The sequence below is a fragment of the Oryctolagus cuniculus genome, chromosome 10 (assembly GCF_964237555.1).
Source record: "Oryctolagus cuniculus chromosome 10, mOryCun1.1, whole genome shotgun sequence".
NCBI lineage: Eukaryota > Metazoa > Chordata > Mammalia > Lagomorpha > Leporidae > Oryctolagus > Oryctolagus cuniculus.
In genome coordinates, this window is record NC_091441.1 from 51,423,236 (window position 1) to 51,449,036 (window position 25,801).

The 25,801-nt window shown below is 39.9% G+C and overlaps 1 protein-coding gene across 2 annotated transcripts in view; it reads right to left on the reverse strand.

Annotated features, from left to right (window-relative positions):
- TAF4B (TATA-box binding protein associated factor 4b) overlaps nt 1–25,801 on the reverse strand; it is a 135,810-nt gene that overhangs the window by 55,577 nt on the left and 54,432 nt on the right. For both annotated transcript variants that reach the window (XM_008261165.4, XM_002713611.5), the window contains 4 exons: nt 24,551–24,671; nt 23,442–23,547; nt 6,675–6,844; nt 246–376 (listed from right to left, as the gene is read on the reverse strand). In XM_008261165.4, coding sequence (XP_008259387.1) covers nt 246–376; nt 6,675–6,844; nt 23,442–23,547; nt 24,551–24,671 — 528 coding nt within the window. The remainder of the gene's footprint in view (nt 1–245; nt 377–6,674; nt 6,845–23,441; nt 23,548–24,550; nt 24,672–25,801) is intronic.

Sequence of the window (25,801 nt, forward strand, 5' to 3'; positions counted from 1 at the left end):
TGAGTATTTTAATCTACATTGACACAGAAGCTTTGAATACCACTTAAACTCTATTGTCATTTTAATATTTGTCCTGTAACCAAATCTAAATAAGGCAAATTAAGAACAAGACTACTATGGAAAATTCTACTAGTACGAAATCTCAACCATTCCTTTAAAATATATTTAGAATATGTATCCAAGCCCAAATAATGACCTTTAACCCTAGAGGAAAGCGCTTGTACTTCTTTAATGATTTCCTTTACCTTGTAAGTAGTCATTCGATGCCGAGCAATTGTGGTCAATTTTTCTAGAAGGCCTCGTAATCTCTCTTGTGTTGCATGGGAGATCAAGTTCACAGCATCAGAGTTAAGTTCTGTAATATCATGCTTTTTACCTGTAGAAGTAGAGAAAATCCATTACATGTTTTAGTAGTGGCTGATAATTGAAATAATTAGCACAGCAGGTAATCTGTTCCCCCTGGAAGTCATACCCATTATGAATAAAGGTTTGGAGATTATGATTTTCCTGGTAAAGTCACAACTTCAAAGATCTTAGACATTACATTAATAAAACCTAGCCTGAAGCCTCAGAAAATATAGACATTGTTTCACTTAGCCTCTAGAATTATTCTCCTTGCAAGGTCATTTATAGGACAAAGTTAATAAGAACACAAATCAAGTCTAGTGTTCAGGGAGGAAAATGGTAACTGTAGATATTAGTGCCGATTTCTGTTAATTTCAGTAATTAAAAAAAAACACAGAAAGTTATATTTCACCCTGACACTGTTAACAACTTACGACATTTATTTCAACAAATTCAGATTGTGAGTCTCTGTTAATGCCTTGTGTATAAGACATATCTACATACTTTAAATCCATTACCAATCACGCTTATTTGAACTGGCTCATCTTCTCACAAACTGACCTGGTTTGTTGGCTAAAAGCCCATTTTGCCCACCCATCTGAATAACTTTGCTCTCATCAGAAATTCCTTCTATAGCTCTAAACTAGACCTAGACTTCTGTCTAGGAAGAAAGCTTCAGGAAAACAATTTGGACCACATACCCAAAGGCAGAAGCTCATTCACAAATCAACCTTAACAGTATTAAAATAGTATTTTTGGGGCACAGTTAATCTACTGGTGTTCATAAACAGCTAAATCTAAAGATATAGGCAATAGGTAGTCCAATTTAAATGGGCTTTTAAAAGTGATAGTACAGGGGCCGGTGCTATGGCATGGCAGGTAAAGCTACCACCTGCAGTACCAGCATCCTATATGGGCACTGGTTTGATTCCCGGCTGCTCCACTTCTGATCCAGCTATCTGTTACAGCCTGGAAAGCAAAAGATGGCCCAACTCCTTGGGCTCCTGCACCATGTTGGAAGCCTGGAAGAAGCTCCTGGCTTTGGATCGGCACAGCTCTGGCCACAGTGGCCATCTGGGGAGTGAACCAGTGTGGGGACCCATGAGCCGGCCATGGGCCCACATGCTAAGGCTTAGCTTGCTGACCGTTTGCAATAGTTACTGCTGCGTGGATGTTTATGGTTTCTGTTGAGCTGCGATATCGGGACCTTTCCATAACCCCAGGGTTGAGTCTACAACTATGGCCTTGGGACTTCCCATACTTCTTTTCCCACTGACCAAGAGTTGAGAAAACAACAGGTGGAGCAACGATAAGCTTTCTGCTGGCGTCTGAGCCGCCTGCTACGTGACCAGGAGCTCGACTGGATAAAGACACGTGATCACCTTTATGGTTGGACAAGGAGTGCATGGACTGTGCGTGATCAGGCACCCGATTGGAGCACCGCCGCATGGACTGTAGCATGGACTAAGCTTGCATTACATGCTTCTGCTATGATATACTATATAACCCGTTCGTGTAATAGTAACGGGAGCTTCCCCTTTCTTTCGGAGCTCCCCTTGCTCAAGGGTTTCTCTTTCTATCCTGTTTAAATAAAAGTCTACTGAAGACCGATAAGCTGCGAGCAACGTCGTTCCTTTGCGGGCAAGGGAGCGACAAACCAGCAGATGGAAGTCCTCTCTCTGTTTCAGCCTCTGCCTCTCTGTAACTCTGCCTTTCAAATAAATAAACAAACCCTCAAAAAAAAAAAAAAGTGATACTGCAATTGTTTTCAACAAATGCATATACACATTCTGAAAATTTTTTTGAGAATTTTGAGAATACTGTTTGATTTTGCATTCCAATTTATCTAAAACATGCTCATCAAAGGGCAAATGACTACATCAAAAATACACTTTAGTTAAAAGTCAACATCTCTTAATACAATGACGTATCATAAATATTATACTTTAAAACGTGGTCCACAGTAACCCAAATAGAAAGATGTAAAATTACGCAATGACCCATAAGCCAAGCCTTCAAAATGTAATTCATCACTTTGTAACAAAACTTAATTCATCTCTAATTTCAGATTCAAGTAGAAAAAACACTAGAGTCAAATCTATTTTATTAAAAAAAAAAAAGAAACCCTCAGCATAAATAGTGAGAGGTCCTCTATGGAAAAGGACAGGACAATTTTAAAATAATCCAATGATTTGAATTACAACTAAACATAGGACAGGCCGGCGCCACGGCTCACTAGGCTAATCCTCCGCCTTGCGGCGCCGGCACACCGGGTTCTAGTCCCAGTCGGGGCGCCGGATTCTGTCCAGGTTGCCCCTCTTTCAGGCCAGCTCTCTGCTGTGGCCAGGGAGTGCAGTGGAGGATGGCCCAAGTGCTTGGGCCCTGCACCCCATGGGAGACCAGGATAAGTACCTGGCTCCTGCCAGCGGATCAGCACGGTGCACCGGCCGCAGTGCGCCGGCCGTGGTGGCCATTGGAGGGTGAACCAACGGCAAAGGAAGACCTTTCTCTCTGTCTCTCTCTCTCACTGTCCACTCTGCCTGTCAAAAAAAACAAAAACAAAAACAAAAACAAAAAAAAAACATAGGACAGGCAGGAGATAACATATCATTTCAGGCTTAAAGAAAATTAGCATTTAAAAATATTTACTATTTGGGAATTTTTGCATATAACTTCATATACATTTATAAAACAAAGTTAATTCATCTGAAGTAAAAAAAAAATCCAAATTTTAAAAATAATAGAAGCAAGTACTTGGGGAATAACCAAATGTCAAAAATATCATCATTACATTTGTAATAAAATACAACTTAAGGTTATAAAATTAAAGAGTTTATAGAAAAATTCCCACTTCATAATTAAGAAGATCTAGTTGGTGATCGCATGCTTGTTATGTGATTTTTTTTAAATGCCTGTACAATTCAATTAAGGTAATGGGGGGGGGGAGCATTGTCATTTAATCTCTTAACATTATTCAAGTAGAATAAAGATCCTTTTATTTCCAAGAAAATTGATTGAGTAAATTATTTATTTGAAAGTCGGAGTTACAGAGAGAGAGGGAGAAAAACATACAGAGAGTGTCCAGGTCCCAGGCACTTCAGACATCTTCCACTGCTTTTTTTTACGCCATCAGCTGGGTAAGCATTGGAACAGCCGTGACTTGAACCTATGTGGGATGCCGTCAGTGCTGACAACAGGTTTACCTGCTATACTACAACACCACCCACAAATTTATAATTTCTGATTTTGAAGAATAGCTTTGGGGTCAGTGCTACGGCACAACAGGTTAAGCTGCTGCATGCAGCGCTGTAATGGCTGCTCCACTTCTGATCTAGCTCCCTGTTAAGGCACCAGGGACAGCAGTAGAAGATGGCCCAAGTGCTGGAACCCCTGCCATCCATGTGAGAGACCCAGAAGAAGCTCCTGGCTCTGGGCCTCGGCATGGCCCAGCCCTGATGGCCATTTGGCGAGTGAACCAGTAGATGGAAGACCTTTCCCTCTGTCGCTCCTTCACCCTGGCTTTCAAATAAATAAATAAATATTTACAAAAGATTGGCTTTGGCTTTGATATAATCTGGAAAGACGGACTATTATTAATAGAAAACATTCCTAGAATACATCTCTATTCACACTATGGTTTTACTTTTTAAGAAAGAAAAAAAATAAAAAACAAAAGGCTTAGATAGGCTTAGGCTTTTGGCCTGGCAGTTGAGATGGTGCTTGCGTTGCCCTCATTCCATATCATACTGCCTGGTTTCAAGTTCAGGCTGTGCTCCTGATTCCAGCTTCCTGATAATACAGACACTGGGAGGCAGCAGGTGATAGTTCAAGTGGTTTGGATGCTGAAACACACATAGGAAACCTGAACTGGATTCCCAGCTCCTGGGTTCAACCTGGTCCAGCCCCTGCCACTGCAGACATTTAGGGAGCAAATGAGCAGACGGTAGCTCATTCTCCCTCTCTGCCTCTCAAAAACAAAAACAAAAACATTTCAAAAATAACTTCAAAAAATGAGCTTAAATGATCCAAAAGTTAAGAACTTTTGCAGTTTTCCATTATATTGTATAACAAGTTCGTACATCATTATTAACCTACTCTCAGAGGCTGTCAAACCATGGATAACAAATCAAATCTCATTTATCTTTTTAAAGTAGTTTATGGAAATACATTTATAATAGGCTACATGTTTTTTGCCCCAACATTCATACTAAAATCGTAATCCCAACAAGAAGTATTTGGAGTAGGCTCTTTTGAGAATAATTAGGTCATGAAGGTAAAAACCTCAAGAATCCAATTTGTGCCCTAACAGAGAGGCCAGATAACAAGCACAGACACAGGAGGCAGATAGCTGCCCAAACACCAGGAAGAGGCCCTCACCAAGAATCTGACCCTGCAAGTACCCTCATCTCACATTTCTAACCTCTAGAATTGTGAAAAATATGTTTGTCATTTAGGCCATCCAGTTTATGGTGTTTTGTTACAGCAGCCCAAGCTGATTCTGACAATAGTCTTGCCCATTTACTCACATACTATGGCTGTTTTTTCCCAGCAACAGCAGAATCAAGCAGTTGCAACAGAAACAATATGGCCCACAGAGTGGCAAATATTTATCATCTAGCCCTTTGTGAGGAAAAGTTGCTGATACTTGTCCTAACTGATCAAAAAATATTCTTTCAATGCTAAAAACTTCTTTGTAACATAGTCAAGGGGCTGGTGCCTTGGCTCACTTGGTTAATCCCCAACCTGCGCCACCAGCATCCCATATGGGTGCCAGGTTCTAGTCCCGGTTGCTCCTCTTCCAGTCCAGCTCTCTGCTGTGGCCCAGTAGGGCAGTGGAGGATGACCCAAGTGCTTGGGCCCTGCCCCCTCATGGGAAGACCAGGAGGAAGCACCTGGCTCCTGGCTTCGGATTGGCATAGCTCCGGCCGTAGTGGCCATTTGGGGGGTGAACCAACGGAAGAAGGAAGGACCTTTCTCTGACACTCTCTCTCACTGTCTAACTCTGTCAAATTAAAAAAAAAAAAAAAAAAGCATAGTCAAGGTTTAAATCAAACCATAAATAAAATCTGGAGAGGACAGGACCCAATTAAACCAAGTACAGTACCCACTTCTCCTCTACCAAAGCTCCAAATATTTATATGGCATACAGGTGTTAAAAAACCAGTAAATTTACCAAGCCATAGCAAGAAGGAATAGTGCTTAGGTCTGTTCCAAAGTACTGGAAAGTACAAATACAAATGTGAAGTAAAAAAAGGAAAAAAGAAAGGATAGACAGAAGGCAGGCAAAACACAACTGAACAACAAATATTTTATAAACAGCTCTTCTGAGTTCCTATCTTTTATTTTAGACTACTTGTACTTTCCGGTTTTCAGAAAAAAAGAAAGAATATATCCTTAATTTAAATTAGAAATGAAAAACATGGTCATTTGTATAACAGCACACAGTAGCTCCTTTACTTATTAAATATGAAGTAGACTTAATACATGTAATAGCAATACATTTTGTAGTTTTTAAATGTACCGAGAGTATATAAAAATCAGAAAACTTCACATTTTGTAGGAAGCCTTCAATGTAAAATGTAAAGCTTCTTATACTCTGATCTCCAACATTGATATGGGAGAACAAGAGCTGGTTTCTGACCAAGTCTCGGGGTCAGCAACCATTTAGAAGGGACACAACTCACATGCAACAGCAGTTCTCTTCAATCTGTTGCCTTTTTCAGTTAATTTGGGGAAATATTAGTGCTTCACATTAATGTGGGCTTGTGATTAAACAGCAAAAAGCTGTTGGCTAAAGAATAACATTAGTATATTCTCTTCCATTTTCCTTCAGACAATGCAGATAACTGCCCACTATTTCTGGATCTAGAAGAACCTTAATATTCTAACTCAGTTCTTTTAGAGCAAGGATAATTTTAAATTTCAGGGTTGAGACAAGGAAAAGGAGACTTTCTCTATTGGCTATTGCTATATTTCATAAACACAAACATGTAACATAAGTGTGCATTTATACACATGATGCTTTAAAGGCAACCAAGGAAGTGTAAGACAAAAAAAAAAAACAGTATGCCATAGTATATATTCATGCAAAAATACACACCCATTCTCCCATAAAGAGATATGAATATCAATTTCTAATATCCAATTCAGAAACCACAGATCATGCATTTTAAGTTATATCACTAATTTAAAAAAAATATTTCTTTCTGTAACACCCATGAAATCAGTATTTCTAGAGCCTTATTTAAGCTTCAAGAGTTCCAGGCTGTCTCTCTGAATAACATTTTCACTCATTCATTTCAGGTCAATAATCTTAACTCTATACTCACCAATATCTAAAATTCTCTTTTGAAGAGCTCCAATGAAAAGAAATGGTTCATCTTTACATGACTGAATGAGTGTGCCAACCAGTTCAGAGTTTGTTGCTAAGATGCAGGCATTTTCTTCATGAAGGTTGACCCCTGCCATGGAAGTCACATCATTGATGTCATCTTCATCTCTAATAGGAAAAAAAAATTACAGTTTTTTTGGTAGGGTATGTGGGTAAGAGTGATTTCAGTGAGAAAAGAATTACAGATCTCTCCTTGGAACTAATGGCATTTTTTTTACTTAATTTATCCAATCAAGAGGAGAACTGAAGAATGGCTATCTTTCGCCATAAGCCTTTAAAGCTAATTAGTGTCTCCAACCACTAGCACACAAATAATGTCAAAAAGACAGTTTAGAAGCAACTTTGTCTTCTAAGGCTCATCTCTTCTTATCTATTTGGTAAATGAGATAAACTAAAAGGGATCTAGAGTTAAACTATGTCATCCACAAATCCTTTGCAATGAAAGACAAAGAAAGGAAAACAGACATATTTGTTTCCATCCAAGATGGCTAAAAGTCCCTCAGATTTCCCCCGCATTCTATTCTTTCACTGAAGGGCAGTAGAAATCCTGACAGGTCCGTATCCACATAAAGGCCCTTGAGAAGAAGTGTACTCAACTAGCTCTTCTGAAATGTTTTAAAACATGTATTAAAACTAGTTTTGTAGCCGGCGCTATGGCTCACTAGGCTAATCCTCCGCCTTGCGGCGCCGGCACACCGGGTTCTAGTCCCGGTTGGGGCGCCGAATTCTGTCCCGGTTGCCCCTCTTCCAGGCCAGCTCTCTGCTGTGGCCAGGGAGTGCAGTGGAGGATGGCCCAAGTGCTTGGGCCCTGCACCCCATGGGAGACCAGGATAAGTACCTGGCTCCTGCCATCGGATCAGCGCGGTGCGCTGGCCGCGGTGGCCATTGGAGGGTGAACCAACGGCAAAGGAAGACCTTTCTCTCTGTCTCTCTCTAACTGTCCACTGTGCCTGTCAAGAAAAAAAAAAAAACTAGTTTTGTTTTTGTTTCAGACTTTTGGTATGTTCTGCTGCTGGTCTAACTGAATTCATTAAAACCTCATTATCAAGAAACTGGCTCCAAAGAGCTCATATACTCATAGAAACAATAAAACTACACATATGCACACACATACATATACACATAAGACACATATAAAATGCAAAATGTTTGAGCTCCCTGTTTTGCACATCAAAATTAAACTTTTTTTTAAATAACAGAACTATTAAATGGCTATTATACAAGAGGGGTACATATGGTTAAGGGTAAAGACAGGGAGGAATGAAATAATAGAAGTCCCTCACAGTATCCTTACAAACTCATGTAATGACAAACACATTACTGGTGTTAACTCATATACCAACGCATAATATCAGAAAGATGCTGGTTTCTTTTTATGGCATGGGCCAAATGGTTTATCATGTGGTTTCATGGCAATAGATTTAAATTAACTTAATTGTAATACACTTGTGTACAGAAAAAGGAAATAAATTACAACTGTCAAACGCTCAAGAAATGAAGGCCTCTGATGTTCAACTTTAAAAAGCAGTAGAATAGGGGTGAGGAACGGAAAGAGCCCATACTCCAACATATAAGAGATACAAGCTAAATCAAAGATAAAATGCTAGACTTAATACATTTAAACATCCAATGTGTAAGAATGGTAGAAATCACACACTTAAGGATGACGATGACCAAAATGTGAGTTAAATAACTTGAAAAGTCTGAGTAAAAATCTCTCTAAAAGATCAAGTTTATTTCAGTGAAAAGTCAGTACACTATGGAACAGAACTCTAATCAGTTATTTAACATCTTGGGAACTCTGTATCCTCCTCTGAAAATTGAATGATCTGGATTACCTGCTTTCTAAGGTTCCTCTCTGACTCTTATTGAGGACGCTCTTTGGACGAATATGAAGGAGAGAGACTGCAATTTGAAGAGTTGTTTATGTGGACACAACAGGAGAGAACTATAAAAAGTTTGCGGGGGCGGTAAGTAGAGGTGGAGTGGGGGGAGGGGCGTTTGGTCGCTAAGGTTAAGTCTTTGCTAAGGACACCCATAGCCTATATCTGAGTGCCTGGTTCAAGTTGCAGGTACCCTGCCTCCCATCCACCTTCTTGCTAACGCGCACCCTTAGAGGTAGCAGATGATGGGTTCAAGAACCTGGATCCCTAAAACCCATGTGAGAGACCCAGATCCAATCAGGTCTCCTGGCTTCTGTCTGGCCCAGCCCTGACTGTTGTGGGCATTTGGGAGGTAAGCCAGTGAATGGGAGAGCACTGAGTGTCCGTGTCTTTGTCTCTTTCTCAGACTCCAAATAAAATAAAAATAACAAGTAAAATTTCATAAGTTCACAGAAAATGCATACTATAAAAACTATGTATGGATTTAAAGGTTTTTTAACCAGAGTGCATTTTTTAATACTTTATCTTAATTATTCGAGAGGCAAGAAAAACATGCAGAAAGACATAATGAGTTCCCAGCTGCTGACCCACTCCCCAAATGTCCACAACAGCCACAAGAGCTATAGCTGGGAGCTGGTGGATGGCAGGAACCCAACTACTTGACCCATCACTACAGTCTCCAAAGATCCATATTAATAGGCCAGGAACTGAACCCAGACACTATTTGGGACCTGCGTTCCCAGCTGGCATCTTTATGGCTAGTATAAATACCTGCATCTAAACTTACCTTTTAATTCCATTTACCCACGAACTTTCTGAAAACGCCTCACATAACCCCATACTTAACTTAAAAATAAAATTGGAGTTGTTAAAGGTAACTTCACATGACAGTTACACATATTACTCATATATATACAACATCAAGTGCTTATAATCTCAGTTTGTGCCACTACATAGGCCTCTGGTAAACTGCATCTTGCTTCTCTATCAGGGTAGGGAACCTGTATGACATCTCAGTCACAGGCTGGAGAGACTAATACCTGGCCTGTGGACCACACCTGGAACAATATTGAACTATAAAAATTAAAAAGTACTGATTTTAGAGCTAAAGAGGATCAGTTTTCAGGCACTGTTCTGACAATTATTAGGATAACTGTGGACAAGTGTTTTCCATTTCTATTCATCAATCCCTTTATCTGTAAAGTAGAAGTGAAATTATAACTATCATGTAATTTTGAGCACAACCTATATTAGCAAATGAAAAAGAATGTTACAGATTCACTGAAAAATAACAAATCCATTACATGGTAACATAAATAATATGTTTATAAAAACAAAGAAAATAAAATTAAAAAATAATCCATAAGAAGAGTGGCTTTTGTCATCTATTTCTGCAAATCTCTTTAAAATCCATTGGTACTCTTAGACTTTGAATGAATCTTTTACCCATGCATGGTTTTGTGACATCGTGCCTTGGTATATGGAAAACTGTGTTACACAGTTCACTAAGTTATACAGATCTCCCAAATTCAGACTCATTATACAAAATCTAAAATTTACCTGTTAATATCTCTATCAGATCAGAAAATCTAAGTATTGGTAAGCAGTCAAACTCACTGTAGTGGATTTAAGTTCTTCAAATTTTTAATTTTTTCTGGAAAGCTCAATTATCATTAGCAAACAGTAGATTTTTCCAAGATGTTTGCAAAATTCTCAAGCTTAAATAATCATAGTGTGTCTTTCTTATGTTCTTTCAAGTCAAAAACAGTAGTCTATGAAAAAAGAGGTCAGCTCAGTTTATAAATCAAACGCAAGTGAAAAAACTTGTCTTGAGACAATCACTGTACTCTGGCACACTGAAGAGCTTTATATAAACTTTCCATTTTGTCACAGAGGCTATTTAAAAGGTGTGTCCTCAAGGGTCCAGAATTAAAACGACCTTTCTTTCTTTTTTTTTTTTTGAGCCATCGGTACAGAAAATAGTGAAAAAAAAGCAAGTAACATTATTATTATGAAAATTGTCTGAATCTTGAAAATCCTTGAATGAGCTATCAGTTTCAAAACTCTTTTCTGTGGACCACTTTTTGGGAGCTGCTGCAAAGTCCCTAAAGTGGTACTGAACATCATAAATATTATCAGGGTTTTTAAGAAACAAATTCTTGCCATATTCCAGTCTCCAAAGATTTCATTCTAGATCTTACCAGAATCCAAAATGTTAACAAAGTTTCCTGGCTAACTCTGAAACTGTTGACCTTTATTATACTAGAAAGTATTTACTTGTAAACCATTTCAAAAGTATCTACCAGCCCTTTCCTATATTTATAAATTTCCAATAGATGCCCTGTCTCCAGCCAACAGAACATCAACCTTCAATTTTCACCTCTAAAGTCTCTCAGTTTATTCTGTATAAAAGTACAAGGATGATTTTTCCTAAACATAATTTTTATAAGATTTATTTTATTTATTTATTTGAAAGAGTTACACAGAGAGAAAAGGAGAGGCAGAGAGAGAGAGAGAGAGAGACAGGGACAGAGAGAGAGAGAGTGAGAGGTTTTCCATTCACTGGTTCACTACCCAATTGGCTGCAACAGCCAGAGCTGTGCTGATCCTAAACCCAGGAGCTTCCTCCAGGTCTCCCACGTGGGTGCAGGGGCCCGAGGACTTATGCCATCTCCTACCACTTTCCCAGTCCATAGCAGAGAGCTGGACTGGAAGCGGAGCAGCCAGGAGTTGAACCAGTGCCCATATGGGATGCCTGCACTACAGGTGGCAGCTTCACCCACTATGCCACAGCACCAGCCCCTCTAAACATAATTTTAGTCTAACAAAATGTAACTGAAAACTTTGAGACTTCACAATCTCATCTGAGTCTTTACTCATGTAATCTCCTGTGTGGAATGTTCAAAAATCTAATTTCCATCAAGATTTAGCATGAGATCTTTTCATTGAATTGTAACCCTATGTTCGAATGCGGATGTTTCTATGTTTCCCTTATCTTCCCATGATGAGAGATTTGTCACCAGAGACTCTTTTCCCTCTCTTTTAAAAATTCTTGCACAGGAATGATTAATCACTATATCAAATATTATATAACCAGATATATAACTGATATATTTGTAACCCATAAAGACAAATAGGACTCATTACAGGAGACAATGAATTACATAAGATGACAACTAAACACACATATAATATACAATAGAGAACTAGATTCCTCCAATGTGGAAAAAATGAACATTAAAACTGATGGAAATAATATTATCTATGCAAACAGTATGTAACAACCTATATTATTTTCTAAAAGTGCCTTTTTTAAACAAATGCTGAAACATACTAAACTGTTAAAATACCTTCTCTACTAGAAATAATATATGTATCCAAGAATACATCAAAAAAGTTATTTTGAAAAATGTACATTATCATTTAATGAATATTTCTTTTAAAAATGTATTTATTTGGAGGCAGCGCTGTAGTATAGCCGGTAAAGCTGCCACCTGCAGTGCTGGCATCCCATATGGGCACCGGTTTGAGTTTCAGATGCTCCACTTCTGATCCAGCTCTCTGCTGTAACCTGGGAAAGCAGTAGAAGATGGCCCAAATCCATGGGCCCCAGCACCTGCGTGGGAGACCCAGAAGAAGCTCCTGGCTCCTGGCTTCATATCCGCACAGCTCTGGCTGTTGCAGCCAATTTCTCTCTTTCTCCCCGTCTCTCTCTCTGCCCCCCACCCCGCCTCTCCTTCTCTCTCTGTGTAACTCTTTCAAATAAATAAATCTTTTTTAAAAAATGTACTTATTCTAAAGGCAGTGTTACAGGAAGAGGAAAGAAAGAAGAGAGGAGGGAGGAGAGGGATAAAGGGGGAAGCAGGGAGAAGGACAGAGATATCTTCCATCTGCTGTTTCATTTCCTAAACAGCCACAATAGCTGGGACTGGGCCAAGTGGAAGTGAGGAGCCTAGAACTCCATCCAGGTCTCCCATGTGGATGGCTGGGGCCCATCTTCCACTGCCTTCCTTGCTTTTTCAGCAGAGAGCTGGATCAGAAGTGGAGCAGCCAGGTCTAGAACTGGCCCATGAAAAACTTTGGAAATACCCTTGTATTATCCATCTACAAATATTATAGAACCCTAAAATATAAGGACTCTAATAAAAACATCTTAACCGTAGAATATTATCACATTATTGAGTCCTTATCACCAAATTCCTAGTCAGTTTAAACAGGGCTAACTAAACAAACACAAATAAGTACTATAATACTTGTTACTTTTGGTCCCAAAATCTGATGGATAAAACATGAATATCTGGCACCCTCTTGTGTCTAACCATTGTACGGCTTCCAATACTCATTGAAGTTACACTGACCAACAGAATAGAAAACAGGATTTTCCTAGTGAAAAAGAGTCACAAATGAACAATAACAAAAATTAAGTTAGCCAGGTAGTTTTTGAAAAAGAGGCAGATATCACTCCATATTATTAAACCTCATTTTGTTTAGTCAAGACAAGATTTAATGCCATACATATACTACTTCCTATTATTTAACAAAAGTCAGTGAGTCTATTTTAATTTTCATTTTAATAGTAACTAAAGTGCTCATAATATTAATTATCCAGGAAACAAAATTTAGGTTACAAAGACATCACTGACTGGCATTGTGGCATAGCAGGTAAAGCTGTCACCTTCTATCCCATATAGATACTGGTTTATGTCCCAGCTGCTCTATTTCTGATCCAGCTCCCTGCTAATGGCCTGGGAAAAGCAGCAGAAGATAGCCCAAGTACTTGGGCCCCTGTCATCCACATGGAAATTCCTGGCTTCAGCCGGGCCCAGCCCCAGCTGATACGGCCATCTAGGGTGTCAATCAACAGATGGAAGACCTCTCTGTCTCAAATATGTAAGGTTTTTTTTTTTGGACAGGCAGAGTTAGAGAGAGAGGTCTTCCTTTTGTTGGTTCACCCCCCAAATGGCTGCTATGGCCAGCGCAGCGCCGATCCAAAGCCAATCCGAAGCCAGCAGCTAGGTGCTTCCTCCTGGTCTCCCATGAGGGTACAAGGCCCAAGCACTTGGGCCATCCTCCACTGCCTTCCCAGGCCACAGCAGAGAGTTGGACTGGAAGAGCAGCAACCGGGACAGAACCAGTGCCCTAACCAGGAATAGAACCCGGAGTGCCGGTGCCGCAGGCAAAGGATTAGCCTAGTGAGCCACAGCGCCTGCCCAAAGTGCTTTTTTTTTTTTTTTTTTAAAGCTATCACAGGGGCCAGTGCTGTGGGATAGTGGGTAAAGCTGCTGCCTGCAGTGCCAGCATACTTTATGGGTGCCGGTTCGAGTCCTGGCTCCTAACACCATAGATCATGACAGTTGGAGCTGTCAGAATACTTCCAGTTCTGAATAGGAGAAATAATTTTCTATCTTACTTACACAACTGTTTTTCAGCTTTTCTGTTCCCTACAACCTAACTGAATTCTATAACAAATACAGATAAGAATTTTCCATAATGTTAAAAAGTCAAATCTGGCCAGCAGCATGGCTCACTAGACTAATCCTCTGCCGCGGGGTCTAGTCCCAGTTGGGGTGCTGGATTCTGTCCCGGTTGCTCCTCTTTCAGTCCAGCTCTCTGCAGTGGCCTGGGAAGGCAGTGGAGGATGGCCCAAGTTCTTGGGCCCTGCACCCGCATGGGAGACCAGGAGAAGTACCTGGCTCCTGGCTTCAGATCGGCGCAGCGCGCCGGCCATGGTGGCCATTTGGGGGGTGAACCAGCAGAAAAAAAACTTTCTCTCTGTCTTTCTCTCTAACTCTGCCTGTCCAAAAAAAAAAAAAAAAAAGTGATTTCTTCCCATGAATTAACCTAGTCACATAATCTCAATACAGAACTTTCATGGAACTGCCATGCTTATTTTAAAATCCAAGTACAGTAATAACAATGAATGAAAGTAAAATCAGGATACTTTTGATTAAAGAAAATGGATTGATGCTATCAGATATGAAAAATAAAGGTGCAGATTTGCATCCCAGTTGTTCCACTTCTGATCCAGCTCTGTGCTAATGCACCTGGGAAAGAAGCAGATGGTCCAAGTGCTTGGGTCCCAGTCATCCATGTGGGAGATCCACATGAAGCTCCTGGCTTCAGCCTGGTCCAGCCCTGACCGTTACGGCCATTTGAAGAGTGAACCAGTGGATGGAAGCTCTCTCTGTCTCTCTGTTAACTCTGCCTTTCAATTAAATAATCAAATCTTAAAAAAAATTATTGAAGATGTAAATGTCTATGCGTATATGAGGTAAATCTGTATAGGTGTCTTGCAAGAAAGCAGAGAACATCATTACAAAGGAAGAATCTTCTAATTCAAAAGCCATAAAGGAGGCACATGTTTGACCTAGCACACAAGATGCCCATGTCATGCATCCCACATCAGATGCTTGGACTCAATTCCTGGCTCTGGCTCCTGACTCCAGCTTCCTGCCAATGCAAACCCAAGGAGGCAGCAGTGATGACTTAACTGACTGGTCCTGCAGCCTACACAAGAAACTTGCATAGTGTTCTCTGATACCTGTTGTGAGCATTTGGGGAGTGAACCAGTAGGAGCAGCTTTTTCCTTATCTGTCTCTCTCTGCTTCTGAAATTAAAAAATTTAATTTAAAAATGTCAAAAAGAGGTTGGTTAACCTGATAATGTGGTTTTAAATTTCAATATGCAAAAGACACTGAAAAAATTTATAAGTGAAACAAAAGATTGGGAAAAAAATAACTATGTATTTAGTATACATACCTAAGTTTAGAAAGCAATAAGCATTCAGATAAATTAACAAAAGTAATGTCAGAAATCCAAGAAAATACTAATGGTGACATTTTTGCTCCAGGCAGTAAATGGACTACATTTACTGAGAAGCCATTACATGGCATTATAACTAGAACAGCACAAGACATTTTCATTCCATTGTTGGGTTCACAGAATCTGTCCAAAAAAAGGTGTCAGGAAAAATAAGCAATGAGAACAACCTAAAGGAAGACCTGTGTCAGGGGCAAATGCCTGTGGCTTGTACTGGTTCTTGTGTCTCTGACACGGTGAGAGAACTGTGTCAGAGAGAAACTCCCAAGACAAGTTAGGCTCCCAAAAACAAGACTAAAGTGGTTTCAAGTAAAGAATCATCCCTGGTTCCTACTAACAACAGTCACAAATCCTCTCTAGAATAAAGGAAATTCAACTTAGGCCCTCAGGTATAATCTGACTTTCCCACAGAAAGAAGTTTTGAGTTAACTACATTTGTCACTTCTGAAGGTCCTTTTTGGTTCCTTTTCAAATATTTTAGGCATTTTTTAATAAATAGCTGTTGCTTTTTAAATTTTTTATTCCATATTTTATTTTTTAATATTTTTAATAGGTTTTTACCAATCAGTTTGATCATCCAATGTTTGAAGTCATTGTTGTTCCAAATGTGTTGCTATTTCCCTTGCAGTCTGATTCATGGTGACTTTTCCTTATGTTTATCTTTGAATGTGAACACATACATGAATACCAGAAAAACAATGTAATGACATTTTATAAATGCGCAAAGAAAAAAATTGCCAACTCACAATTTTTTTAAAGCAAATTTGAAAGGCAGAGTTAGAAAAAAAAGAGAGGGAGAGAATGGCAGAGAGAAGAGAGATCTTCTATCCACTGGCTCTCTCCCCAGATGGTCACAAAGGCAAGAGTTGGGCCAGGAAACAGCTAGGAGCCTGGAACTCATCCAGGCCTTCCACATGGGTAGCAGGGTCCAAGTACTTGGGCCATCTTCTGCTGCTTTCCCAGGAACATTAGCAGGGAGCTAGACTGTAAGCAGAGCAGCCTGAGACTCAAACCAGCAACCCAATATGGGATGCCAGCTTCACAAGCAGCAACTTAACCCACTGCACTCCAATGCTGGCCCCAACCTGTAATTCTAATTTCACCTGAACATCATTGTCTATATAAGTAACCTAAAACAATCTAAAATTATTAGAAATAATTAGGCCATTGGTATTTTTAAACAATACACCTCTTTTGATTTGTATTAACAACAAAAAAATGCCATTGTCAAAAATATTATTGGGGCCAGTGCTGTGGCACAGTAGGCTAATCCTCCACCTGCAGTGCCAGCATCCCATATGGGCACCAGTTCTAGTCCTGGATGCTCCTCTTCTGATCCAGCTCTCTGCTATGGCCTTGGAAAGCAGTAGAAGATGACCTAAGCACTTGGGCCCCCGCAGGAAGCCCCTGGCTCCAGGCTTTGGATCAGCCCAGCTCTGGCCTTTGCAGCTATTTGGGGAGTGAACCAGCAGATAGAAGACCTTTCTGTCTATCTCTCCCTCTCACTGTCTGTAACTCTACCTCTCAAATAAATAAATTCTCCTTAAAAGTTTGCTCTCAAGGCTGGCGCTGTGGTGCAGCAGGTTAAAGCCCTGGCCTGAAGCGCTGGCATCCCATATGGGTGCTGGTTCTAGTCCTGGCTGCTCCACTTCCTATCCAGCTCCCTGCTATGGCCTGGGATAGCAGTAGAAGATGGCCCAAGTCCTTGAGCCCCTGCACCCATGTAGGAGACCGGGAAGAAGCTCCTGGCTTCAGATCGGTGCAGTTCCAGCCATTGTGGCTAACTGGGGAGTGAACCATCGGATGGAAAACCTCTCTCTCTCTTTGCCTCTCCTCTCTCTATGTAACTCTGACTCTCAAGTAAAAAATAAATAAATCCTTAAAAAAAATCTGCTCTCTGCTGTGGCCTGGGAAAGCAGTGGAAGATGGTCCAAATCCTTGGGCCCCTGTGCCCATGTGGGAGACTGGGAAGAAGCTCCTGGCTCCTGGCTTCTTGTGGCCAATTGAGGAGTGAACCAGTAGATGGAGACCTCTCTATCTCTATGCCTCTCCCTCTCTCTCTCTCTGTGTAACTCTTTCAAATAAATAAATAAATCTTTTTAGTTTACTATAACTTCAATACAGATTTTTTAAAGAGTATACTATAGAAATTCAAGATTAACTAACCAAAAGAGAGTAGGACAGGAAGGACCCATGCAGGTTTAACACAGGAGACATTACAGATCATTAAGGAAGCACAGACTCCTCAATAATGCTGTGGGAACACATGGTTATTCATATGGTGAAAAAATAAAGATGACCCCTACTATACACCACCAAAGGGGGGAAAAAAAAGGAAAGAAAACTAAGACCTCCCTCTCTGCCTCTCCTCTCTCTGTGTAACTCTTTCAAAAAATAAATAAATCTTTAAAAAATTTACATACAAAAAGCAAAACTTCAAAGTTTCTAGAAGACAATAAAGATTATCTTTATTATCTCCATAAATAAGACCTATATAACACCTAATCAGAAAAAATTGTCAGAGCCAACTTCTGCAAAATTAAGAACATCTGTTTACCAAAATATCATAACAAAAGTGAACTGCAAAACCCCTACTCCAACAGACATTTGTAATACACAAAAAGTATATTTAAAAAAAAAAACTACAGAGGGATTTGTATTTCAATTCAAGACCATCACTCATAAGAATATTGTTTTGCACATTAAAAACAAATAAAGCCAGAACATTTATTTTTAAAAGGATGTTTTGAAAGCATCAGAGTACTGACAAGGGAGCTAGATCTTGATGGGGCCACAGCCCTAAGACAAGAGAACCTCACTGAAACTCCCCAGTTTTCTCCATGTTTCTCCCTCAGGCATGTGCTAATTCCTGAAGTGGAACAAGACACTTAAAAAGCCACAGAAATGGCAACTGCTAAAAGACAGAAAAGTCAACAGAGTATTGGGTAATCTCTTAATGATGGAGACAAAAAGTTGGAGTTCACAGCTTCAAGGCTGCTAGCACTTGAGGGATGGGCCATGATGCTATAAAGAAGAGAGGCATTTACCATTAAAGCACTACAAAAGAAAAATCAAAGGAGCCAAGCAAAAAGTCTATGAAAAGCATAGTGAGTTTTTGGTACTCTTAAAATACTGAAGAAATAAAAACTAGGGTTCATAATCAAAGTACCCTAGGTCTTAGCTGACCTCCTTGTGGTACTGTATCCTGAGACAGGGGAACCAAAATTACACAATCTTGGGAAGATTACAGTTAGCTTTCAACTAGCTCAGTCACTGACCACTGAGGTGGCTGTTCCTCTGCTGCCTGCTAAGACACTGGAGTTTTCTTTATGGAGGGAATTTATCCCAAACTCCATTTGGCCAGCATTGTGGCCCAGCAAGTTTAGCTGCTACTTGCAACACTGGCATCCCTTCAGGGAGTGCTGGTTTGGATTGCAGTTGTTCCTTCTGATCCAACTCCCCACTAACACACCTGCAAAGGCAGTGGAAGACAGCCCAAGTACTTGAGCCTATGCTACCCTCAGGGGAGACCAAGATGGAGTTCCTGGCTCTTGGCTTTGGTCTGGCCAGATCTGAATGTTGCAGCTACTTGGAGCTTGGAGAGTGAACCAGTAGATGGAAAATCTTTCCTTCTCTCTCACTCATTCCCTCTACCTTTTAAATAAATAAATAAATCTATCTTTAAGAAAAAAAAAAAAACAAAACTGGCCGGCACCGCAGCTCACCAGGCTAATCCTCCGCCTGCGGCGCCGCCACCCCGAGTCCTAGTCCCGGTTGGGGCACCGGATTCTGTCCCGGTTGCTCCTCTTCCAGTCCAGCTCTCTGCTGAGGCCTGGGAGGGCGGTGGAGGATAGCCCAAGTGCTTGGGCCCTGCACCCTCATGGGAGACCAGGAGGAAGCACCCGGATCCTGGCTTCGGATTGGTGCAGCATGCAGGCCGTAGTGGCCATTTGGGAAGGTGAACCAACAGAAAAAGGAAGACCTTTCTCTCTCTCTGTCTAACTGCCTGTCAAAATAAATAAATAAATAAATAAATAAATATGGTCCCTGCGAGAAGCTACAATTGAGCTCCTGGCTCAAGGTTTCAGCCTGGCCTAACTCTGGCCATGGCAGGCATTTGGGGGAGTGAACCAGCAAATGCGGGATCTCTCAATACCTTTCTCCTTGCCTTTCAAATAAATAATATTTTAAATTAAAACGTAAAATAAGATTTCAGGCTCTGCTGGTGGGAATGTAAAATGGTACAACCTCTTAGGGAAAAGCTATGTTCATACAGATTTAGACATAGGGTTCCTAGCAACTTTATTCATAACTGCCCAAAATAAAACTAAATGCCCCTCAACATGTGACAAGAGAAACAATCCAGTGCATACAATGGAATACTACACAGCACTAAAATAGTAATAATACATATATGTGGGGAGCAACCCGGGCTGGACTGAGTTACTGGAATTAAGACTTATTCTATGCATCTGCTCTCCCACAATATGGCGCTGGGAGAGGAGAAAACAGCTTCTACGCAGCTGCCTCTTGCCAACTTGAGTGATGACCTCCAGGAGCTGATCCTGCTCCTGATTGGAGGAGAGCAGCGTACTCGGCGTGTGGGCAGCCGAGTTGGGATTGGCGGAGGAGGACTATAAAGGAGGAGAGAGACAACAAGCACCAGGAACATCTATCTGGAGGAACACCTGTGCAGCCCCCGAGAGAGCCGGCCGGCAGTGTGCCGCTCCCCTGCGGAAGTGGGGAAAGTGGCCAGGGGGAACCACCCTTCCACGGAGGTGGAAGGGACGGTAGCCAACCCGGGAAGAACCAGCAGCAAACCCGGGGAGGGCCGAGCAGACAAAAGAATAGCGCAGGGTCCTGTGTCGTTCCTCCACGAAGACGGGGAGCGACACATATATATGCACTAACATATTATGCTGAGGAAAAGAGGTCTAACAAATTGTATGATGTCATTTATGTAAAACCCTAGGAAAGACAAATCTAATCTATAAAGACAAGCAAACAGATGAATGGTTGTATAAGACTTGGGGTATAAAGTGGGGACTGGCTGAGGAGCTACATAAAGGAATCCTTTAGTATACTGAAAATATTCAATGTCTCTTGATTGTGGTACTTCATACATGGGTTTAACCTTTTACCAAAACTCACTTAACTGGAAGACAATGACTGTCTAGTAAATCATTGGCTTTCAATATTGCTGTGGGGAGCAGCCCGGACTAGACTGAGTTACTGGAATTAAGACTTATTCTATGCATCTGCTCTCCCACAATATGGCGCTGGGAGAGAAGTAAACAGCTTCCACACAGCTGCCTCCAGTTCAACCAATAAACTGTAGGACTTGCTACTGATTGGAGGAGAGCAGCGTACTCGGCGTGTGGGCAGCCGAGTTGGGATTGGCGGAGGAGGACTATAAAGGAGGAGAGAGACGGCATGCACCAGGAACATCTAAGAGGAACATCTACCTGAAGGAACACCTGTGCAGCCCCCGAGAGAGCCGGCCGGCGGTGTGCCGCTCCCCTGCGGAAGTGGGGAATGTGGCAGGGGGAACCGCCCTTCCACGGAGGTGGAAGGGTCGGTAGCCAACCCGGGAAGAACCAGCAGCAAACCCGGGAAGGGCCGAGCAGACAAAAGAACAGCACAGGGTCCTGTGTCGTTCCTCCACGAAGAGGGGGAGCAACATATTGCCTCCAAAAATAATACAGAATAGTAGTCATTGCCTAAGCATACCATGAAGACCCAAACTTCAAACCATCTATAAATGAAAAACAACAAACCCTAAGTAGTACACATTCTCTCCATCCTGTGGGTTCCTATCTCTACCCCAAGCTCCACCCCAAGCCCTACCCCAGTTGCCTCAAGGCTTATAGTCACAAAAGCAGACTGGAGGTAGGGGTGGAGGACTACCAGAAATAGAGACCAGAGAGCAAGCAGCAGGTATAAGGATGAAGAATACTATGGGGAGGAAGACTAAGTCATTCCAAGTCAGAAAAAAAACTAAAAAGGCAGATCGAAGCATGAGCTACATGCAATTTAAATTAGCAGACCTTGAAATGTGTAGATTCTTGGGCGTAGGAGGGCAAAAAGGAGAGAGAGAGAGATGCACCTTTTGGAAGGGAAAAGATCAAAAAGGGGTGAATTTAGAGTACTTCAAGAGAAAAAGAATCAGCCACACTTCAACCTACCATGGATAGAAAATATTTGAGAAAAAAATTTGCATCTGTACTAAACATGCAGATTTTTCTGTTGGTAACAGACAATACAATATAACAACTACTTACATTGTACTAGGTATTGTAATTCAGAGATGGTTTAATGTATATGGAAGGATGTATACAGGAGGATTATAAGCAAATACTACATCATTTTATATAAGGGTCTTGAGTTCATTTGTGGATTCTGGTATCCATAGGTGCTCCTGGAAAAATCCCCTCCCCCAGATCCTATTTTTTCCCCCATACATACACACCTTTGATAAAATTTAACTTATAAGTTAGGAACTGTAAGAAATGAACAACTAGGAATAAAACAATTATAATGCACCGCAGTTAGAAAGTATGTGATAGGGACTGCACCATGGTGTAGCAGGTGACACCGGCATCCCATATGGGCACCAGTTGGTATCTGGCTGCTCCACTTTCAATCTAGCTCCCTGCTAATGGCCTGGGAAAAGCAGCAAAAGATGTTCCAAGTTTCTGGGCCTCTGCCATCCATGTGGGAGATCCAGAAGAGGCTCCTGGCTCCCAGCTTTGGCTTGGCCCAGTGCTGGCCATTGCCACCATCCAGGGAGTGCACCAGCAGATATCTCTCTGTCTCTTCTCTCTCTGTAACTTTGACTTTCAAAATAAAAAAAATAAAAAAAAAATTTTTTTTAATTATGTGGATGTGTTGTTACTCTTTCACAATATATTCTTATACTGCACTCATCATCTTTCTTAAGATAATATGAGATGACACAATGCCTACATGAAGAGATAAAGTGAAGCGAATGATGTGGGCATTGTGACATAGCATTAAGCAACTACATGCCACATGAATACAAGTACAGAAATACTGAGTTGATCTGATAATCAAGATAGCTACTAAGTAACTAACCAAGGGATACAATATACCTCATGGATACATTGAACAAAGGAATGATTCACACACTAGGCATGACGATCACATCACATTACTCGATCACATCACATTACTCGAACAACATACATTTTAAAAGTCATGAATTGTGGGACTGGTGCTGTGGTACACTGGGTTAAAGACCTGCAGCACCGGCGCCCCATATGGGCACCAGTTCAAGACCTGGCTGCTCCTCTTCTGATCCAGCTCCTTGCTAAAGTGCCTGGGAAAGCATCGGAGGATGACCCAAGTCCTTGGGCCCCTGCATGCATGTGGGAGACCCAGAAAAAGTTCCCAGCTCCTGGCTTTGGATGGGCTTAGCTCCAGCTGTTGTGGCTATTTGAGGAGTGAACCAGCAGATGGAAGACTTCCCTCTCTCTCTAACTCTTTAAATAAATACAATTCTTTAAAAAGTCATGAATTGTGTATTTCAAGAATTTTCTGCAAAATATTTTGTAACTACAGTTAAATGTGGGCAATTGAAACTGCAGAAAGCAAAGCTGAAGATCAAGAGAAACTACTGTAATAATGTAATTTTCCATTTTTTGTGAAGTTCCAGAATAGAAATCATCTACAAGGACAGACTTAAGAATAGGGATTGCCAGAGGCAGGGAATGGGGGTAATTGATTTGAAAGGTGCATAAAGGTGATGGATATGTTCAGTATCTTGATCTGGATTATGATCACAGAAGAATACATCAAAATTCATTTAATAAAAAAACTTTAAAATCTGTGTACTTCCCTGTTTATAAATTATACTCTATAAATTAATGCTAGATTTTTTAATGTGTCAATTTATTTTATTCAAGCATTATTCTGTTATCATTTTATTTCTTAAAAATTACTTCCTTAAACCAGACCAGGCCTCAACTATTTATTTTCTTTACCTGAAGCATGTTGTTCCATTCTCTTTTATTTTATGTTTCTGAATAGGAGATGCCTGAAGCGACAGAATTTTATTTCCAGGCAGAGTAATTTGCTTTAGAATGGAAGCTATAAAAACAAAAAAAGAAAAAAAATACAAAAAAAAATTATGCTACATTAGGAAAAATTTAGGACAATGGCTTTTAATACATATAGGATAATCAAAGAAAATTTCAAGCTGTCCTAGAACTATGCTTAAATTCAAACATGACAACTCATTTATTCCCTGCATGAGATCACCATATAAAATAAAGATCCCTCCATTTTCTTAACATGGCCCCAAATTACCTATAGCATCACTATAAAAAATCATATACAAAAGTAGCCAAAACATATCAATAAAATATGATTTATACTGGTAATATTTTAAAAACACATAAAAGCTCTACCTTGTATTTTTAACATTGATTTCCAAACTTAGGGGGAAAGCTGTCTTTTAGAAAGAAATAAGCTATAGCAAACTTTATAAGTTAAAACAATATTTATTAGCCAGTAGCCATTGTTTTATCTAATTACAGAAAATACCATGAGTGGTTGCTTCTTTTATTCTAAAACAATGTATAACCATAAAAATTGTCTACGTATGTATAAAGAATGTAATAGTTATATTTTTCTCATATATAATAACGTAACAACTTTAAGGAGCAAATCTCCCCTCTTTATATAACAGTAAAAAGATGCTTGCCCCTCACAGAGGCAAGCAGATGGGCTAGTAGTTAAGATTCCAGTTGAGAGGCCTGCATCGCGTATCAGAGTGCCTGAGTTCAACTGCTGGCTTTGGCTCCTGTTTCCAATTTCCTGCTAATGTGAACCCTCATAGGAAGCAGGTAATGCCTCAAATAGTTGGCTCCTTATTACTCGTGTTGGAAAACCAGATTGAGTTCCTAGCTCCTGTATTTGATCCCTGCCCAGCTATGTCCTTGTTGGCATTTGGGAAAGTGCCCAACAGATAGGTGATTCATTCTCTTTATCTCTCTCTCTCTCTCTCTCTTTCTCAAGTTACTTAAATAAAACCCAACAAAACCAACCACGTTCTAAACTTAATGTGATGGAGCTGGGATCAGTCACTTACTGGTAGGTATTACAGTGTTCACTGGCATCTTCTTCTGTCCAGATTTCTGAATAGACAATGTTGAGGAATGGGAAAGTGTGGTCACTTGTTTTCCAACGCCTCCTGAAGGCTGCTGGACTACCTGAAACAATGAAAACTATCAGTACAGTCATTCAACTAAACCTTTGTTTTGTGAAAAGACTAGCATTGACTTTTGTGCTTATTCCTCCATAAATATAACTTTATAATAAGAAAGCCTACTTAAAATGTAAATTTGTATGTAGCAAAATTATCTTGCTTAAAAATGAAGAAGTTGATGACTTCAAATGTATTATTTTATAGAATATAATTCGAATTTATATTTCACACTATCCAATTTAAATAGCTATAATGATTCTATTTTCATTTTTAACTTATCTTGAAAAATTTCAAACATACAAAAATACAAGAATAAAAATCATCCATATACCATTACCCAGATTCAGTAATGATTAATTCTTGACCACCTTGTTTCCTCTATACCCCATCAAGTTCCTTGTCACCTTCAATTATTTTAAAGCAAATCTCAGATACATATTTTTATCCATAAATATTTTAAAATATATGTAAAAGATAAGAAATTTTTATATATTGTTTTTCAAAAGTATTTGCTTAAACTATCTAGAAAAGTGACCATGCTAAAGACATTCAGCAAGGTAACAGTTCAAGAAATCCAGAGAAAGAAGGTCAGGGATAAAAAACAAAAATTAAAATAACAGCAGACCTATTACTTTTAATTTCAAGAAAAAGAAAAATATAATAACAGGTGTCATCTTTTCACTTCAAAGGAGAAAAAGAATCATCATGAATTTGAATCAGCAACTGACAGTGAACTATTGAGAAGTATGTATATTCATACGACTAATATAAACAAGTCATAGTCTTGCCAGGAGACAGACTTCTGAATAATTTGGGGAGCACAATTTACACAAATTTTTCATTTTTTTTGTAAATAAGTTTTAGAACTCAAGTTGTATTACTTGATACACAAATTATATGGGTATGTAATCACATGGGAACTAATACTCCTAGAGAAGAAGAAACACACTCATGAGTTGAATAATTCAATTGCCATCATTCTTTGAGAAAAAAAAATCTGAAAAAACAATTCAATGAAACTGAGAGTATACTTATACACTGTAAAATTCTAGAGATCAAGTATAAATTAAAAAATGTAATACACATTTAGATTCCAATTTAAGCCTTCCTGGCTAAAACTCAAGAGCTCATTCA